This window comes from Thalassophryne amazonica, chromosome 4 (genome assembly GCF_902500255.1).
Source record: "Thalassophryne amazonica chromosome 4, fThaAma1.1, whole genome shotgun sequence".
Lineage (NCBI taxonomy): Eukaryota > Metazoa > Chordata > Actinopteri > Batrachoidiformes > Batrachoididae > Thalassophryne > Thalassophryne amazonica.
In genome coordinates, this window is record NC_047106.1 from 60,210,557 (window position 1) to 60,232,216 (window position 21,660).

General features: G+C 38.9%; 1 protein-coding gene across 1 annotated transcript in view; it reads right to left on the bottom strand.

Annotated features, from left to right (window-relative positions):
* akt2 (v-akt murine thymoma viral oncogene homolog 2) overlaps positions 1–21,660 on the bottom strand; it is a 47,964-nt gene that overhangs the window by 16,669 nt on the left and 9,635 nt on the right. Inside the window, exons 3-10 of the mRNA XM_034167959.1 lie at positions 17,826–17,957; positions 17,595–17,706; positions 12,753–12,906; positions 11,643–11,774; positions 11,446–11,511; positions 11,278–11,346; positions 1,909–2,031; positions 993–1,121 (exon numbers count right to left, since the gene is read on the bottom strand). Of these exons, the coding sequence (XP_034023850.1) occupies positions 993–1,121; positions 1,909–2,031; positions 11,278–11,346; positions 11,446–11,511; positions 11,643–11,774; positions 12,753–12,906; positions 17,595–17,706; positions 17,826–17,957 (917 nt within the window). The remainder of the gene's footprint in view (positions 1–992; positions 1,122–1,908; positions 2,032–11,277; positions 11,347–11,445; positions 11,512–11,642; positions 11,775–12,752; positions 12,907–17,594; positions 17,707–17,825; positions 17,958–21,660) is intronic.

Here is a 21,660-nt window from a genome sequence, read left to right on the forward strand (position 1 = left end):
ACTCTTTCATCAGTGTAATTCCATGCATGATGCACTCTGGGACCAACTAAAGGACTTTGCAGAGGGGACTAAGTGATTTTTCAAACTGATGAGGAATTTAACCAAGGACCCTCTGGTTAAAAGCCCACCTCTCTAACCTCTAGATCACTTCTCCTTAATACAAGCATGTCAATAGCTGAATGATGAATACAACATATTTGTGGAGGAATCATTAAGATCATTACCACAGAGTTACTGTGTGTATTTAAAACAAATCCATAAAATCAAATGCTAACACCCCCCCCCCACACACACACAGTCTTTCAAGTATTTGCTTTTTCAAACCTTTCAAATTACAAAATGTGCATTCCCAAATACATTAAATAAATAAGTTATTTTGAGTGCATTTATCCTCCTAAATGCTTTAAATACAAAGTACGTACTTGAATGGTCATAAAATATTTCAAATATGTATTTGTCCCAGATCTGCACAACACCCATTATATACTGTATTTCCAGTTTCATAATATTATAGAAAATCATATATTTCAATGCACAGCACATTCTGTCTTACCTTGTTAACCCTGCAACTGCATTTAATAAAACGTTACTGTGTACTTTGCTGAATTTTCTTTAAAAATGGCTGGATGCAAGTATGTTTCACAGAATTTGAGATAACATAATGTGTTTGGCAATACCTAACTACTGTATGGAATCTAGTTTTTGGACAAATACCTGACAGCAAACCTTTTCATATCTGTGGTGGCCTTGCTGTATTTGGTTTGCTGTGCCAAAACCAAAAACAAAACTTTTTAAAGCAACTTTCATTAAGTCTTGCAATGGGAGAAAAAGATGGTGGTGTCTCACATTATTCATTTACTCTATTAATGGAAACATTCATACTGAAGATGACACAAACACTGAAAACAACAGACAGAAAAACAATTACACACTACGCATTCACAAAACTCTCATGAATATGCTGTCAGTGTCTACGTGGCTCCTGGTGTTACCTCTGGTGCGAGGTATTCTGGGGTTCCACAGAAGGTTTTCATGGTAGCACCATCTGTGATGCCCTCTTTACACAGCCCGAAGTCTGTTATCTTTATATGTCCATCCTTATCTAACATTAGGTTTTCCAGCTGTGCAGGGGAAAAACACAAACACATAACAAGAACAATAAAAATTTACAGTGAAATGCACCTTAGAAATTTAAGAAGTGGATTTATGATGCATCATGTATACAACATCATATAATTTAGGATAAAGCTTTTGTTTTTTAAGCTGTGTCACAGTAAATTGGCATTTTAAATCTGGTTAAATTTTATGGAGTGTTTCTTAAAGCACAGTCTGGCATGATGCTCTGCAGTTTTGATGATCTTGAGGTAACCGCATTTAATTTAATCAAATCTAACGTTACATTTTTGGGATCTCACTGATGAGTTTATCGGTTTTCGACCTAAAGTGTTGTTTTCTCAGACCTCGGATACCGTGTATACCCTGTATTTTAAGCCTTGTCCACAAAGCAATAGAACTTTCCCTTATATGATCTTTTTCTTTGTCGTTTTCAAAAAGTTCTGTAAATGCGGCACCATTTCAAGAAATATCGCAGTCTATATAAAGCTGTTGGAAATGCTGTAGTACATATGCCAGACCTGTATGTGGCACTGTAGCACTTTCAAAAAAAAAAAAGACACAAATATGGATGGTAATATAAGCGACCAATTTGACTGAAAATGCAGTTTAGTAAAAGATGTTTTACTGAACAGGTATTTGAGTACACTGCTATAGCTAATGTATGAAAGATGTTACGCACTTTGACTCGTGAACCCTGCAAAAATTCCAATACCCTTAGATTTTAAAAATACGGTTCAGTGATACTGTGCGAGTGCATGAGTGTGTGTGGTGTGGAGTGAAATGACACTTTACCTTTAAATCCCTGTAAACTACATTTCTTGAGTGTAGGTACTCCAGCGCTGACACTATTTCTGCACCATAAAATCGTGCCCTGTCTTCTGTGAACACTCGGTCCCGGGACAAGTGAAAGAAGAGCTGCATAAAGAAGAAACAAATAGAGATAAACAAGAGGTGGCACAACCAGAAAGTTTGGTCTCTATTATCGGTACGTTCAGATTTAGAACTCAAATTAGTTATGTAACCTGAATGCCTGTGGAATCACAAAAATCTTTTGCAATTTCCACCATAAACTCACTCTAAAGCTGTGAGAAGGGATGTTTTAACAGCACCACTACAACCCATACATGAGAACCAACTTTTACTTTAGTTTTACTACTAAAACTTTTACTGAATGAAAACCTGCAATGACAGAGAGAGCCAAGAGCTAAAAGTAGCACTCAGCGACGTCATTGTAAGAAAAATGTTAGAATTCCTCGAATTCTTACATATTTCTCAGAATTTTTCCTTTGTACGATCTAAGTTCTTCACAAAGCATCTTTGGGGTTAAGAGAGCTCCTAAGGCGCAAAACTGTTAAGAGGAGGGAGGAGGACTTTTAAGGAGTCTAAGTGTCTTAACCCTTGTGTGCTGTTCATATTTTTGTTATTCTGCTAGTGTTCGTGGGTCTGCTGGACCCGCTGCATTTTTCGGTAGGTAATTCAATACAATCAAAACATTTTTTGTTAAAATCCTCAGAGGATTAATTAATTTAATTTACAAGCAATATAAATGTAACATTGGTTAATTTGCCCATTACTTTTGTTAGTTTACATTCATAAGTAAGTGAAAGTCATTTTTTGGTCGATTTCTGACATGTAATAAAAAACAAAAATCTGAAACAATTTTGATCAAGATTTAAGTGGTATGGTAAATGGACTGCAATTATATAGCGCTTTCCCATCAGCATCAGACGCTCAAAGCGCTTTACAATTATGCCTCACATTCACCCCGATGTCAGGGTGCTGCCATACAAGGCGCTCACTACACACCGGGAGCAACAGGGGATTAAATGCCTTGCCCAAGGGCCCTTAGTGATTTTCCAGTCAGGCGGGGATTTGAACCCAAGATCTTCTGGACTCAAGCCCAACACCTTAACCACTAGACCATCACCCCCCCATCATCACCTCCTAGGTTTGCTAGAAAAAATTTACAAATGGTCTAAGAATTGTCATAATTATTTTTTATATATCTGAAGTTCATTAAACTTTAACTGTATTCAATCAGGTTACAGTACACAAACTAAACACATATATAGTAACCTTCAATGAACTGAACACATTGCTTTTCCGTACCAGCCTATACAGCACATGAGGGGCAGAGTTTTGTGTGTGTGTGTTGCATATCATTTTGTGATGGGAGCCCCTGGGCCTGGCTCCTGACAGGCTGGGCCTGTGACTTGTTGAAGTTCAATTTCACTTTCTTTAGAATCACTTTCAGACTCTGACTTTTCAGAAATATGGTCTTCATATTCTGAAGCGTCCTCTGCATCATCATCAAAATCTTCACTTTCTTCAAAAATGAACTCTAAGGCCCTCTGAGCAGAAAATCGTTTCGCCATATTCATCAGTTGTGATAGCGACCCACACTGGCAAAGTTAATTATATCTTGTCCCACTCCTAATTTGTGATTGCCAGCTGGAGAAAAAATATTGGTTCCTCAAGAAAGGAGGTAAGGTGTGCGGGAATGTGAGAGCAGACCGCTGTGGGTGCTTGAATTTTCAATACACAATGTTGCAACCTTGTGCAGGAACGGCACTGGCAGAAACACACACACACACACACACACACACACACACACACACACACACACACACACACACACACACACACACACACACACACACACACACACACACACACACACACACACACACACACACACACACACACACACACACACACACACACACACACACACACACACACACACACACACACACACACACACACACACACACAGAGAGAGAGAGAGAGAGAGAGAAGGCCCAGATAGTGAGATTATAGAATAAAAGGTACACAGGTCCTCTGATTTAGGCACTTTTATGAATTCCGGGTCCAGGGGACCTGAACATGTATGTAATATAAATTTGTACGGGGGTGTTGGGTGTGCGGTCATAGAAAATGTGTTTTGATTTTTCATAATTGCACATTTCAAAATACAGTTCAGGTTATATGATAGGTTGATTTTTACTGTCCATTCATAACTAGGAGCACAGCGCACGTTTGTTTTTTTTTTCTCTTTTGGGCCTTTCACATTGAACGCTTCAGCGCAATGCGTCAAAGCTTCCCAACGCATCGTGACGTCAGAAGCTTCGCTACGGAAGCGGCAAGGGGAGCGGAGATTGCTACGTCACACTCTGCTGTTACCACAACCTGAAAAAGTTCAGCGATCGCCATCTTTAATTTGCATCGCCTGAACCACAAAAAAGCTTTAAAAAACAGCAGTAGAATGATTCTCCCATCACCCTGCTGGGAGAAGCTTTTTTTCAGCTACTGTTCAGAGTGACGCAGACCGAGGGAGGACTGACGACTTGGTGGGATATCGATCGAACCGCGACAGCAGGCCGACCCGCACGGAGAAGCCGGCCTTCAGGCATCATCCCTGGGCAGGCCGAAGCAGGCAGCCGGGGGGATGGAGCAGACCCACTCAGTCCGAAATCTCCCACATTTGGATATATGCGAAGTCCCAGTTTGCCCAACGGAGTTTAGTTCTGCAGCTTAATTGAGGTGAGAATAATATTAAAATAAAACATGTCATTTGCACTGCTGTGAAGGTTTAATGATCGACTAACGTTAGCTTAGCCTTTTAGCACAGTTGATCTGAGTGAACGCTTTAATTTGTAAATGGTTCAGTCTTTTTTATTTTTATCAAATAAAGCTACAGCTTTTTTCGGAGACTACAAAAGCTCAACTTTAAATAACTTTTTTTTTCAGGCATTTTTTTCCATCGTTTTTTTTTTTTTATATATATATAAACTATTTAGTGTTTCTTTATATTTTAAGACATATTTTTATTTGTCCCAATCAGGAACATTTGCTGTGCAGACAACCTAAATTACAGATGCACTTCAAAAACTTCCACTGATGAGCTGAACACCATGAAGTCCAGTTGAAAAAACATCTCTGCTCTTCAAAATAGGAGAAAAGTGTCTTCAGCAACACCACCAGAGTTCAAAGCTGCAGAAGAGACCTTCATCTGGTCCCAAGAATCCAGCATAACATCACCTGCTTTTAAATAAAAGGCTCTTTCAACAGCAGCTATTTTTTTAAAAAGCTGTTTCATTTTATATTTTAACAATAAATGAACGGATCATTAAAAATGTCCACGAAATCAAAGTCAAAAGACATTTGCACAGGTAGAAGCTCTCCACTTATTGTGCTCAAATTCATATTTTCGAAATGACTCTGTCCTGATAACAGCATTAAAAGCAATTACATATTTTGGCGAAATTACAAGTTGAAATAACAAAAAAAAAATTAATCATGAGGTTTAAGTCACAGAAATCCTACTTTACAATCACACTGCACTCATTGATAAATTATTTTCTGTTGCATTTATAATAAACATTTGTATTTATTTACAGTGATTATATAAATAATCTACCAGACTTAAAAATGTACAAGTTCCCATGTTATTTTATTTGTCTAAAAATAAATGCCCAAGGTTCCTTATGTTAAACAAATTATCTAATCTGAAATAACAGGTGGTTTTAATTTACAGATGAAAGGTTTCTAAAGAACCATTTATTGATTTATTTAGCTAATTACAAGTGTTCTAAACTTTTTTTTTTTTTTTAACAGTAATCAGAAATTTAGAGGTAACAAACAACAACAAAAAAACATTTCCAAGGATTTTTCGTCAGAAAACTGCTCTATAAATGAGCAGTCCTGTGACACGTTTCTGTTTTGTACAGATCAGTGGTTTCTTCCACTAGTCTTCCGTGTTTTGGCCCGACGCGTCGTTCCTATTGGACAGCACGAAGCTACGTCACAGCTCAGAGCATCGAAAGTTGGATTGGGTTGAACTTTGACCGCGTCAGCCTGCCAACAAGCGGCAATGCGCGTCAGAAGCATTGCTTTAGCTCGGCTTTTGATGCGACGCTTCTGACGCCTCTAAAAAGCAACGCATCTCATTGAAAATAATGCTTTTTAGACCGATTCTTGACACCTTAGAGGCTTCCGACGCGTTCAGTGTGAAAGGCCCATTTCCCTTTTTGTGACAACCAATCACAGCAAAGATAAAAGTTTCTGTCCACTCCTTGCTAAGAATTGCTCTCAGACACTTCGTGGATCACTCTTAAGCTAAGATTCCCTGCTAGGAATCTTTCGGCTAAGTTGGGAGCTCCTGAGAGGACTCGGATTCTTTGTTAATATGACGGGTCCAGGTCTACAAAGTAAACGAGCAATCCAAAATTTCTGACATCCACCAATACAGATACGGATCAGCTCTAAAATTCAGTGGAGTCAATCAATCAATCAATCAATTTTATTTATATAGCGCCAAATCACAACAAACAGTTGCCCCAAGGCGCTTTATATTGTAAGGCAAGGCCATACAATAATTACGTAAAAACCCCAACGGTCAAAACGACCCCCTGTGAGCAAGCACTTGGCGACAGTGGGAAGGAAAAACTCCCTTTTAACAGTAAGAAACCTCCAGCAGAACCAGGCTCAGGGAGGGGCAGTCTTCTGCTGGGACTGGTTGGGGCTGAGGGAGAGAACCAGGAAAAAGACATGCTGTGGAGGGGAGCAGAGATCAATCAGTAATGATTAAATGCAGAGTGGTGCATACAGAGCAAAAAGAGAAAGAAACACTCAGTGCATCATGGGAACCCCGCAGCAGTCTAAGTCTATAGCAGCATAACTAAGGGATGGTTCAGGGTCACCTGATCCAGCCCTAACTGTAAGCTTTAGCAAAAAGGAAAGTTTTAAGCCTAATCTTAAAAGTAGAGAGGGTGTCTGTCTCCCTGATCTGAATTGGGAGCTGGTTCCACAGGAGAGGAGCCTGAAAGCTGAAGGCTCTGCCTTCCATTCTACTCTTACAAACCCTAGGAACTACAAGTAAGCCTGCAGTCTGAGAGCGAAGCGCTCTATTGGGGTGATATGGTACTATGAGGTCCCTAAGATAAGATGGGACCTGATTATTCAAAACCTTATAAGTAAGAAGAAGAATTTTAAATTCTATTCTAGAATTAACAGGAAGATGAGTCCACTGTCTGAGGCCATAAGAAGATCATTTATAACCTTCACTAATGCTGTTTCTGTACTATGATGAATTCTAAAACCTGACTGAAACTCTTTAAACAGACCATTCCTCTGCAGATGATCAGTTAGCTGTTTTACAACTACCTTTTCAAGAATTTTTGAGAGAAAAGGAAGGTTGGAGATTGGCCTATAATTAGCTAAGATAGCTGGGTCAAGTGATGGCTTTTTAAGTAATGGTTTAATTACTGCCACCTTAAAAGCCTGTGGTACATAGCCAACTAATAAAGATAGATTGATCATATTTAAGATCGAAGCATTAAATAATGGTAGGGCTTCTTTGAGCAGCCTGGTAGGAATGGGGTCTAATAGACATGTTGATGGTTTGGATGAAGTAACTAATGAAAATAACTCAGACAGAACAATCAGAGAAAGAGTCTAACCAAATACCGGCATCACTGAAAGCAGCCAAAGATAACAATACGTCTTTGGGATGGTTATGAGTAATTTTTTCTCTAATAGTTAAAATTTTATTAGCAAAGAAAGTCATGAAGTCATTACTAGTTAAAGTTAAAGGAATACTCGGCTCAATAGAGCTCTGACTCTGTCAGCCTGGCTACAGTGCTGAGAAGAAACTTGGGGTTGTTCTTATTTTCTTCAATTAGTGATGAGTAGTAAGATGTCCTAGCTTTATGGAGGGCTTTTTTTATAGAGCAACAGACTCTTTTTCCAGGCTAAGTGAAGATCTTCTAAATTAGTGAGACGCCATTTCCTCTCCAACTTACGGGTTATCTGCTTTAAGCTGCGAGTTTGTGAGTTATACCACGGAGTCAGGCACTTCTGATTTAAAGCTCTCTTTTTCAGAGGAACTACAGCATCCAAAGTTGTCTTCAATGAGGATGTAAAACTACTGACGAGATACTCTATCTCACTTACAGAGTTTAGGTAGCTACTCTGCACTGTGTTGGTATATTGCATTAGAGAACATAAAGAAGGAATCATATCCTTAAACCTAGTTACAGCGCTTTCTGAAAGACTTCTAGTGTAATGAAACTTATTCCCCACTGCTGGGTAGTCCATCAGAGTAAATGTAAATGTTATTAAGAAATGATCAGACAGAAGGGAGTTTTCAGGGAATACTGTTAAGTCTTCTATTTCCATACCATAAGTCAGAACAAGATCTAAGATATGATTAAAGTGGTGGGTGGACTCATTTACATTTTGAGCAAAGCCAATTGAGTCTAATAATAGATTAAATGCAGTGTTGAGGCTGTCATTCTCAGCATCTGTGTGGATGTTAAAATCGCCCACTATAATTATCTTATCTGAGCTAAGCACTAAGTCAGACAAAAGGTCTGAAAATTCACAGAGAAACTCACAGTAACGACCAGGTGGACGATAGATAACAAATAAAACTGGTTTTTGGGACTTCCAATTTGGATGGACAAGACTAAGAGTCAAGCTTTCAAATGAATTAAAGCTCTGTCTGGGTTTTTGATTAATTAATAAGCTGAAATGGAAGATTGCTGCTAATCCTCCGCCTCGGCCCGTGCTACGAGCACTCTGGCAGTTAGTGTGACTCGGGGGTGTTGACTCATTTAAACTAACATTCATCCTGCTGTAACCAGGTTTCTGTAAGGCAGAATAAATCAATATGTTGATCAATTATTATATCATTTACTAACAGGGACTTAGAAGAGAGAGACCTAATGTTTAATAGACCACATTTAACTGTTTTAGTCTGTGGTGCAGTTGAAGGTGCTATATTATTTTTTTTTTGGAATTTTTATGCTTAAATAGATTTTTGCTGGTTATTGGTGGTCTGGGAGCAGGCACCGTCTCTACGGGGATGGGGTAATGAGGGGATGGCAGGGGGAGAGAAGCTGCAGAGAGGTGTGTAAGACTACAACTCTGCTTCCTGGTCCCAACCCTGGATAGTCACGGTTTTGGAGGGTTTAATAAAATTGGCCAGATTTCTAGAAATGAGAGCTGCTCAATCCAAAGTGGGATGGATGCCATCTCTCCTAACAAGACCAGGTTTTCCCCAGAAGCTTTGCCAATTATCTATGAAGCCCACCTCATTTTTTGGACACCACTCAGACAGCCAGCAATTCAAGGAGAACATGCGGCTAAACATGTCACTCCCAGTCCGATTGGGGAGGGGCCCAGAGAAAACTACAGAGTCCGACATTGTTTTTGCAAAATTACACACCGATTCAATGTTAATTTTAGTGACCTCCGATTGGCGTAACTGGGTGTCATTACTGCCGACGTGAATTACAATCTTACCAAATTTACGCTTAGCCTTAGCCAGCAGTTTCAAATTTCCTTCAATGTCGCCTGCTCTGGCCCCCGGAAGACAATTGACTATGGTTGCTGGTGTCGCTAACTTCACATTTCTCAAAACAGAGTCGCCAATAACTAGAGTTTGATCCTCGGCGGGTGTGTCGCCGAGTGGGGAAAAACGGCTAGAAATGTGAACGGGTTGGCGGTGTACACGGGGCTTCTGTTTAGAGCTACGCTTCTTCCTCACAGTCACCCAGTCGGCCTGCTTTCCCGGCTGCTCGGGATCTGCCAGAGGGAAACTAACAGCGGCTAAGCTACCTTGGTCCGCACCGACTACAGGGGCCTGGCTAGCTGTAGAATTTTCCACGGTGCGGAGCCGAGTCTCCAATTCACCCAGCCTGGCCTCCAAAGCTACGAATAAGCTACACTTATTACAAGTACCATTACTGCTAAAGGAGGCCGAGGAATAACTAAACATTTCACACCCAGAGCAGAAAAGTGCAGGAGAGACAGGAGAAGCCGCCATGCTAAACCGGCTAAGAGCTAGTAGCTGCGCTAAGCTAGCGGATTCCTAAAAACACACAAAGTGAATAATGTGTAAATAATTTAGAGGTGATTCAGCAGAGGGAGTGCTTTAGTTAAGGCACGTGAAGATTACACTGTGAAACAAATCGTTATCTAGTTATCTAGATCAATCTAACTGCGCAGATTAAACAGCTAACAGATACAGCAAAACACCGCTGTGCTCTGGAACAGGAAGTGATACAATACCGCAGAGAGAGTCTTCCTTCCTAAAATCTATCTGTGGTGCAAATTTTGTGAGGATCCATGAAGTAGTTTTGACATAATACATGACAAAGAGGTTATATTTACACACAAAGGAAATGGAGTTTGCAGCTAGCTAGTCTGATGTTACCACGCTAATGTCAGCAAAAGGTCTTGTGAATCACTTCAGATGTGTTAACAGGTTCCACAATCAGTGTTTTCAGTTTTAGAAGTTTTTATTTCTCGCTAGCTTTACATAATGTATGACAAAGAGGTTAAATTTACACACAAACAAAACGTAGTTTGCAGCTAGTTAGCCCAGCCACTGACGTCACGGTGCCGCTCTACTGTGTGGCTGTCACCTGAACACCTTAAAAAAAAAAAAAATTTCCTCAAAGCAATGGAAACACTGTCGGAAACACTTGGAAATGTTATGATTTTGGTGCAACATGTCCTTTAAAACATAGAAGAATGGAAATAATGTACGCCACTATCCAGCACAAAAATTTCAAACAATGAAAGTATGTCTTGGTACCTCAAGAATTTCGATTTCTGTTCTGCCATTTTCTTCATAAAACCCTCCCTGTTCCCTGTCACAGGGGCTGCAGCATTGTTGCTAGCCTGCGATCAGGTCAATCCCGTGGCAGACAGCACCAGCGTCGGCCTCTGTGATGCTCGGCGTGCCCCCTCCCCAGACAGATGCAGTGCCTGCACGTTGAGATGTTTTTCTGACAGCGCCTTCTCGGCTGCACGGGCTGTGGTCACCACCAAGACTTAACAAAAAATACAGGGATCATCCTCTGATCATTAGGCTTTGTGTAACGCTTGTGTTTCTTCATGGTTTGTGTCATCTGGATGTCAAGAGGATAAAATAAAAAGCTGAAGTTGTTTATGTGAAATTTCCCCGCAAAAATGGGTTTGTGCACGGTCAGACTCTCCACCAAATCTAAAGCTAAAAAAAAAAATCACAAGATGATGCCACAGTATAGCAGCGCCATTATTCCATTTTCTGGGGAGAACCCTGCATATTTAACACCAATTACAACTGACCAATTAAAATACATGACTAAGGCATATTGTAAAATCACTCACTTCTCCTCCATTTGCATATTCCATCACAAAGCACAGTCGGTCATGAGTTTGAAATGCATATTTTAGTGTCTGTGGAAGAAAAGAACCCAAATTACTGACAGTATTGGCTAACTAACAATGAATATGACCACTTTTTTCAAAGTACAAACTGAGGCAACTGGCACTTACTGTCAGGAAAGGATGTCTTGTGTTTTGAAGAACTCTGCTTTCTGTTACTGTGTGTGCCACCTCATCCTAAAGGAGCATGCACAAATACAAAAATTCCGAACATGACATGACAGCAAGACCACATGCATCAATAGATTATAGCAGCAATGTCAAAAAATGTGAAACAGTGATCTTACTGCAAAATGATTAACACTAACTTTAGCAATTATGACTTCTTTACGGAGGATTTTCATGGCGTAGTACATCCCCGAGGCCTTCTCTTTCACCAGAATCACTTTGCCAAATGTTCCTTTGCCAAGCAGCTTCAAGTAGTCAAAATCGCTCATTGTCTGCAAGGACAAAAATAAATTAAATAAATAATTAGTCATAACAAAATACAGCCGTGTGTGTATGTGTGTGTTTATATACATCTGTCATCTCCATTTTTCTATATTGAAAACACTGCTCACCAGAAGTCCTAAGACAAAACAGAAATTCCTCTGTTGTAAAAGTGGGCGGGGCTGAATAAGGTGAATACTCTTCAACAAAGTGATTTTCTCTGCCCCCGCCCCCGTTTTGAGGAGTGACAGCTGTGCATCAAGCCTAGTTAATAAGTAGCCCCTCCGATCTCCGTCCTTTATACCAAACTTTCTTATGCCATATGAATCAGCTATTAATGGAGTTGGCTCCAGGGCTGGGCTGTCAAAGGCAACGCATTCACAAATGTGTACAAATTCTCACACCCAGCCACAGCCCGGGTACACTGCTAGTTGACTACACACATTAGATGTCCAGTAGTAAAAATCACATTTCTCCACCTTCTCATACAAAATTAATCCAAACCAAATAAGGGAAAGACAGCCGAGATACATATAGTAAGAGTGAAGTTTTGTTACAACCAACCTCATGAAGTTGTCTTTTTTATGTTTGTTTTAATCACAGCAGTTACTAAATATGACATTTTGTGGTCAAGTGCTGCTACTGTTGCCACAACACCAAACCTTTTGACAGTAAAAACACCAACTCAGGATTCTCCACTGGCCAAGGAGATAACTGCAGCTCCAGTTTTATTTTTTAATTCCTGTTCACAACATGTGGTGCTGACAGGAACCTACAGGACCATGTGGGTGATGCATCTGAAACTAATATAATGACATTTTTGCTTTCTACTGTTGTAATGCCCACATCTGGTGTGTGCAAACAGGTGGTCTGCTACACATACTATGACCTTGGCCAAAGTCTATCTCCTGAAGAAGAGAGGAAAAAAAAACTACACAGTGTATGAAAGGAAATGGTGACATCAAGACAAAATAATGTCATATACTGACCACTTTTGCACGAGATTTTGACACTGCAATTTCCATCTCTTCAGCACCACTGCTGTCACTTGGTGAGCCAAATTTGATCTCCATGGGCTCTTCATCCTGCTGCTGACTCTTCAAGCCATTTGCCACTGCCTGGATTGACCGCATCCACTCCTCCCTGAACGAGTAGAAAACATAGTGGTCACACATTGAAGTTGTTCAAGCAAAATGTCAAATTTCTATGAAATCATTCTTTTCTAAGGCAGAACGCTAAAGGTAAGTTTAAGTGACAGGGATTCACCATTCAAATCAAATCAATTTCATTTATATAGCGCCAAATCACAACAAACAGTTGCCCAAGGCGCTTCATATTGCAAAGCAAAGCCATACAATAATTACAGAAAAACCCCAACTGTCAAAACGACCCCCTGTGAGCAAGCACTTGGTGACAGTGGGAAGGAAAAACTCCCTTTTAACAGGAAGAAACCTCCAGCAGAACCAGGCTCAGGGAGGGGCAGTCTTCTGCTGGGACTGGTTGGGGCTGAGGGAGAGAACCAGGAAAAAGACATGCTGTGGAGGGGAGCAGAGATTAATCACTAATGATTAAATGCAGAATGGTGCATACAGAGCAAAAAGAGAAAGAAACACTCAGTGCATCATGGGAACCCCCCCAGCAGTCTAAGTCTATAGCAGCATAACTAAGGGATGGTTCAGGGTCACCTGATCCAGCCCTAGCTATAAGCTTTAGCAAAAAGGAAAGTTTTAAGCCTAATCTTAAAAGTAGAGAGGGTGTCTGTCTACCTGATCTGAATTGGGAGCTGGTTCCAGAGGAGAGGAGCCTGAAAGCTGAAGGCTCTGCCTCCCATTCTACTCTTACAAACCCTAGGAACTACAAGTAAGACTGCAGTCTGAGAGCGAAGTGCTCTTATGGGGTGATATGGTACTATGAGGTCCCTAAGATAAGATGGGACCTGATTATTCAAAACCTTATAAGTAAGAAGAAGAATTTTAAATTCTATTCTAGAATTAACAGGAAGCCAATGAAGAGAGGCCAATATGGGTGAGATATGCTCTCTCCTTCTAGTCCCTGTCAGTACTCTAGCTGCAGCATTTTGAATTAACTGAAGGCTTTTCAGGGAACTTTTAGGACAACCTGATAATAATGAATTACAATAGTCCAGCCTAGAGGAAATAAATGCATGAATTAGTTTTTCAGCATCACTCTGAGACAAGACCTTTCTAATTTTAGAGATATTGCGCAAATGCAAAAAAGCAGTCCTACATATTTGTTTAATATGCGCATTGAATGACATATCCTGATCAAAAATGACTCCAAGATTTCTCACAGTATTACTAGAGGTCAGGGTAATGCCATCTAGAGTAAGGATCTGGTTAGACACCATGTTTCTAAGATTTGTGGGGCCAAGTACAATAACTTCAGTTTTATCTGAGATTAAAAGCAGGAAATTAGAGGTCATCCATGTCTTTATGTCTGTAAGACAATCCTGCAGTTTAGCTAATTGGTGTGTGTCCTCTGGCTTCATGGATAGATAAAGCTGAGTATCATCTGCGTAACAATGAAAATTTAAGCAATGCTGTCTAATAATACTGCCTAAGGGAAGCATGTATAAAGTGAATAAAATTGGTCCTAGCACAGAACCTTGTGGAACTCCATAATTAACCTTAGTCTGTGAAGAAGATTCTCCATTTACATGAACAAATTGTAATCTATTAGATAAATATGATTCAAACCACTGCAGTGCAGTGCCTTTAATACCTATGGCATGCTCTAATCTCTGTAATAAAATTTTATGGTCAACATTATCAAAAGCAGCACTGAGGTCTAACAGAACAAGCACAGAGATGAGTCCACTGTCTGAGGCCATAAGAAGATCATTTGTAACCTTCACTAATGCTGTTTCTGTACTATGATGACCATTGACAAAACTGTCCCAAACTGAATTGGAATTGCTTCATTTTCGAAATACAAATAATACCCCCCCCCCCCCCCAAAAAAAAAAAACCTTTTCAACATTGTATAAACTTTTCTTGTGTTGTGAAATATAAAACACACACACGTTTATTTACCAAGAAACAACTGTATATGTGTTGGGTGTGTATAAGTCCCTCTCCTGCCAAAAAGGCCAAAAAGTTGAAGGGAAACGATGTGTATGTTAATGAACACCTGATGAAGAAAATGCTGACATAGCAAGAGAAGCAAGAACCTTCCGGAAGAAAAAGAAAATTCAGGAGACTTGGACGAGAAATTGTAAAGTGATGATTAAGCTAAATGGACCGCTGGAAGAAACTAAAGTTATAGTGTTAAAAGAGCTTTCAGAATTGAAAGATTTAAATCATGTGTATTTGTTATGGTTTAGTAATGGTTATATCTGTGGTGTCAAAAGAACATGGATATAATCAATTAGGGGCAATGATTTCCACAGTATGTATGTGTTTACAGCTGGTAGTGAGTCTGAAATTAACTGTTTTCTTTGGTTGTGAAATTTTCTTTTCTATGTTATGACAACAAATGATTTGTTTGAATTTACTTCTGCGCAGGAATTACAACCTTTTCAGTACACTGAACATTACAAGATTTGGAATATGAGATAGACCCGCATAATCATTTTTTTTTTTTCTTCTGTGAATAGCAATTGTCAGTATTATACTGAGGAACAATACAATAAGTGTACTATAAGTGATGGGAAGTTCTCAATAATCCATTTTAACAATAGGAGTTTGAACAAGAATTTTGGGATTATTAAAGATTATTTAAAACAATTCTGGCAACCGTTTAGTATAACTGCTATAATGGAAACTTGGCTTGCTGACATTGACGATTAAATTATGAGTTGGAGGATTATGAATTTAATCATCTGAATAGACATAGCAGAGGAGGCGGAGTAGCATTGTATGCTGATAAAAGGCTTAAATACAAAATTAAAGATCAAGTGACAATGACCGTAGAAAATCTTCTGGAATGCATTACAATTGAAATATGTATGGGAAAGGTAAAAATGTGATTATTAGCTGTATTTATAGAGTTCCAGTATCAAATATTGAAGAATTTTCAAAATTGGATTGAGAAATATTTTTCACAGATGGGCAAAAAACAAGTATTTGTCTGTGGAGATATAAATATTGATCTTTTAAATCCATATCAGCATAAAGGGACAGAGGATTTCATTAACTTCTCAGTCAGCTACTCTCATTGATAATATACGCGTACTTACAAATGATATACCAAAACAATAAGTGGTTTATTGATCAATGATGATAGTGACCAGTTACCAATTTTTATAGCAACTGATTTAAATTTAAATAAAAAAGTAATGAGGAAATACAATATCAAAAACGTCTGCAATCTGAAGAAGCTATTACTGCCTTAAACAATGATTTACATTTGCAGGAATGGAATTCCATTTATATGGAGAATGATGTGAATTTAGCATATGCCAAATTTAAAAAACATATTTCCCAATATATACAACAAAAATTGTCCAATTATACACTGCAGTGCAAATAAACATAAGGCTCAACCATGTATAACAAAAGGGCTGCAAAAGGCGTGTAAATGAAAAATATGGTATACAGAGATTTTATCAGAAGTAAATCAGGAGAGGCAGAGATTAAATATAAACACATAAATTAACAACCATTATGCGGAACTGTTAAAAAAAAAAAAAAAAAAAAAAAAAAAAAAAAAAAATCATACTTTGGAAAAATACTAAATGATTAAAAAAATAAATAAAGGAAACATGGAAAATATTGAATAGTATTTTAATAAATAAACCCAAAGCAAAGAACTACCCAACATACTTTACTTATAATAACAAAGATGAATATGACATGAACAAAGTGGTTAACGGTATACATTTTTTTGCTAATGTTGGGCCAGATTTGGCAGCTGACATTACACACACTACATGGGTAAACCAGCAATTAATTGATAGAAATCCATATACAATGTTTCTTGGTCCAGTAGATGAAAGGGAAATTATTATGGTAGTCAGCACATGTAAAAGCAAAAAGTCAACTGATCATAATGATGTACATATGGCCTTAGTAAAGCAAATAATTAGATAGACCCTTTAGTGCTGCATCATCATTGGCAAGTGAAAAGTTTGGTGTCTTAATTTTCTGTTTCTTTTTCATTTGACATCTTTATCTATTCATTTTTGCAAGTAGTAGTAGCAGGATAGTAATAGTATTAATAGCAGCTGTCTCTTCTTGAGGCAGCTTTAGTCACACCCTAACAATTCTCTTGAATCCGGGATAGGTGAGATAGCTTTGCTGGTGAAGACTGAGTTTTCATTTCGGTTTCTGAATCAAACGCAGCCTGGCGGGGGTAATCAGCTACTATGCATATATAAATAAATTAGACTGCAGCAGATATATTTCACAATTGAATAATGTCACCATGAAAACACAGTAACTTATGGCAGAAAAATAATGTGCACTGTGTCCAGCAGCATCTCACTCACAGACACAGGAGCATGTGAATTCAATGGTCTTAAAAAACGTTTGTGAAAAAAGCCCACTGAAATTTAAATATGGTTTAAAACTATAATAGTATCTCGGGATTGCACTGTAAAAGAACCCAAACATTAAATGTGGCTGTACTAGTGTTGCATGTTTTTCTTCCCCAGTGGCAAGCCTTCTGATGGTTCAACAAAAGGACTACAATATGGATCGGGTTTTACTAATCCAATGCCAGTTTTCCATAAAACGCAGCCATCTGACAGCTACAGTGATAATATTTCTGAGAACATTTTCAATACCTTCACTATGAATATATTTTATTCATGAAAGAAAAATAAAAAACAACAGCTTTGAAACTGAACTCTTGGTGTGAATGTTCCTTACCTCTCTTCATCAGTGTCCACATGGAAGGTGCGCTCGATAACTGAGGTCCACTGCAGACAGCGAATGACAAATGTGTTGGGTCTGGGGCGCTCCGTCTTCATCAGCTGACATTCTAAACGGTAAAGAGACACGGAATGCGCTTGTTGGCAACTACTGCAGGTAACCAGTTGAAGGCACCACATGAACACTCCTCTTGAACTTTGTATTTGTAAGCCTGAGTAGAGAACCAACCTGCAACAGAAAAGTTGTTGAGTGGTGGGAGGCTGTGATCACTGGACACCTCAGGCTTCTCTTTGTACCCAATGAAGGAACCATCACTCTTTAAAATGAAATAACGAGGCCTCCATGTTTTAATGTATTCACCTGAACAAACAGACAAGGTGGATTCACTGCTGATAAACAGGCAGGAAGGTAGGAATACAGATTAGCGTACTGAATCCCAAGCCACTCTCTGGGAAGTCACTACTAGGAATTATTACTATAATAAAGTGATTAGTAATATACCAAAGTATGTCACTAAAAAATGAATAGGTGACTAGTGTGACAGCTAATCAAATTCACAGGGAACATTTTTGGGACACAGACCATGGTCAAGTTTAAAAATGGCTAACCTTGACCTATTTTAAGTGGTTAAAAGGTCACATTCTGTTCCTATTTTTATGGCATGATCGTTTGGTAACATCACTTTGTGGTGTTGCTAGCTGCTAAAATGCTTCATGTTTTTGCTGCCTCCGATGATGACATTAGCTTATTATCAAGGTAAGAAGGCTAGAACGTTTGAATGACTAAAATTAATGTTTCAAAAATGTTAGCATAGAGCAATACAATGCAAATAAATAGAACGCCACTGACAATGATTTTACATGTGTGTATGCAACTGCTGATTATTACAGTGACGATTATTAAGGTGATAATCCATTATTAAGGTGATAATCCATAATGGTAGTGACTCTGGGAAGATTTTGGGAAGCTCCAGTAAACAGCGAGTAAACTCTGAGGACTCATATCTTCACAGTACAGTGTGCTCTATCTGGTGCCATCAGGCGTAGAACTCATAACTAATGTGTGCATATATGAAGACATGCAACACAGTATGGTACTCTATAGTAAATCTGTGTGGCACAGACACAAAAAATAAATAAAAATATAACGCAATGCTAAAATACCCTCGGGTGTATGAACATTGTGTTCTTTAATTTGCAGTTAATTAATTATGAAGATCCTATTGTCTTACCTACAATTTGTACATGTTCAATAAAGCCCCTCTATCAATCAGAAACAATATTTACCTTTTAACGGCATCTGCTTGTACATGAGCTTTTGACAAGAGCTGAAGTTGTGCAAGTGAAGGAATATTTATAGATCACCCTCTATGCATTTGCAGGTACAACCCCAGTTCCAATGAAGTTGGGACGTTATGTAAAATGTAAATAAAAACAGAATACAATGATTTGCAAATCCTCTTCAACATATATCCAATTGAATACACCACAAAGACATGATATTTAATGTTCAAACTGATAGACTTGTTTTTGTACCATTGTGCTACATCACCTTTCCTTCTAACCACACTCAATAAGCACTTGGGAACTGAGGACACTAATTGTTGAAGCTCTGTAGGTGGAATTCTTTCCCATTCTTGCTTGATGTGTGACTTCAGTTGTTCAACAGTCCGTGGTCTCCGTTGTCGTACTTTGCGCTTCATAATGCTCCACACAATTTCAATGGGTCTGGAACAGGTCTGGACTGCAGGCAGGCCTGTCTGGTGCCCGCACTCTTTACTATGAAGCCACGCTGTTGTAACACGTGCAGAATGTGGCTTGGCGTTGTCTTGCTGAAATAACCAGGGACATCCCTGAAAAAGACGTTGCTTGGATGGCAGCAATGAGCTCAGTCCCAGAGAAGGCGGCAGTGTTTCTGGATGCTGTTGATGTATGGCTTTCGCTTTGCATGGTAGAGTTTTAACTTGCACTTGTAGATGTAGCCAGTGGTGGGCACAGTTCCGCTAATCAGCTAACCGCTAATTATGGAAGCTAATGTTTTCATTATCGGATTAGCTTTTCAGATGACTTTGAAAACCATCATCGAACCAATTATCTTCCGATAAGTTTTGGTCTGATCATTTTTAAACTGCAACATATTTTTGCATGCGTGGTGAACAAAGCTTAACAGTTCTATTATGTCCATCTATTATGTCTAAAATCAGTTGAGTACCTACCTGTTAACTGTTTTGTAGTAGATGTGCAACTCTATTAGAGGAGAGCTGGTTCCAAAAGAAACCACTCTAATCTCTGCAGGCAAAGGAGAACTGATCACAAAAAAGAAAAAAGCTAATTTCTTTTGACCCCATACTGTTACGCTGGCAATATCACTTAAGTCATCCAGAGGCATACAGTTTTAACTTCTGGTTAAAATTTTAACCAAACTAATTTCAGACAAGTGATTTAAATTAACGTCACGTCTGAAGTTTTATAAAGTGAAAATATCAGATATATATGTTTTAATTTTAAAGTAATGCACTAATTGGCCAAGTGGTTAATGCGCTTGGTTTCAGTGCAGAAGGTTCCGGGTTCAAATCCCACCCCTGCCACATTTCTCCATGTAATGTGGAGTTGCGTCAGGAAGGGCATCCGGCGTAAAACCTGTGCCAATTCAACATGCAGATCCACCTTGGATTTGCTGTGGCAACCCGAGTGCAAAAACAGGGGAGCAGCTGAAGGGACTTACTTTAGTGTGGACATGCTATGTCCAGGTGCATTACTGGTAATCTCAGGACACTCATGATAGACGAAATGCATCCGAGACGCTCTGATCAGGCTCCACACGGACAACAGCATTAAACTCTTTGTATATTGTGCCTAAAACTCTAGTGAATATATTCTCTGGGTTTATAGATGCCGTTATTGTGTTTGTTTTATGTAAAAATGCCAGAAGAAGCCCATGTTGTGAATTTCTCCTCTGTGAGATCAATAAAGTTTATCTTTATGTTGCTTCTCCATTATTTTCAATTGGAATCATAGCAATCGATTCCTGTTTGCTATTTAGAGTCCTGCTTATGTCAAACACTGTCTGTGATCTTTGTTCCAGAGTAATATATATATAAAATGTCTGAAATTCAGTTTGCATTTATTAAATTCCACGCATCTTAAATGTAGCAGACACAGATTGTCTGGAATTTTGTTTTGGCAAGTTTCACGGTCTCTACTGCCATCTACTGGCCAGTAGTGTTCATGGCAGTATGAGTGTCTGGAAGCCAGTAGATGGCAGTGTTCTATTTATTTTGACCCCAGTTATATCAGACAGTTGTCAAATCAGTTCACAACTTGACTTTCTGCAAATGGCTTTTTTTTTTTTACCAATAAAAAGGCATATTTTGCAAAAGCACCTTTATATGTAAACACCAACACACACACACTTCACATTAACGTGTTGGTTTTTACATAGAATGAATGAGTCAACCAATCAGTGTTAGCGGAGGCACATTTTACCCATAATCCCTTTGGCATCTGTCTGTGTTTGTTACAAAACTTTAGAATTAGTGTATTATTTAAAATCAAAAGATATGTTACATTTTAACTTTGTACAAATGACAGAACTGACATTAATGGAGTTATTCTATCGGTATTAATTTTATTTATAAATCAAAACCATAAGTCAGCACTACTCTATTTTCCAAGACCTCCACCTCACTGCGACACTGCTATTGAGTAGAGAGCTGAGCTTCACTGTTCTTCAAAACTGCTTCTCTGCTGCAAGCTATGTCGTAAACAGGAGCTTACAGCACTGGGCAGGGCGCTCAAAGACAGAAGTGCTCACTCATTGTTTGGGTCTGTGGTTGCCTTTGATGCTACCAGAAGCGATCATGGTGTTAAAACTCAAAGTCAGGTTGTTAGTAGTTGTAAGTGTATCGGAGACAACACTGGACGTTAACCGATAAATTTTTGGGTGGTTTGTCGGTTTAGCTTTATAAAAGAAAACTTTTCAGTTAGGTGATTATCTGTTATCAAAGCTAACTTTTTGGTTAGCTGTGCCCACCACTGGATGTAGCAACAAACTGTTAACTGAC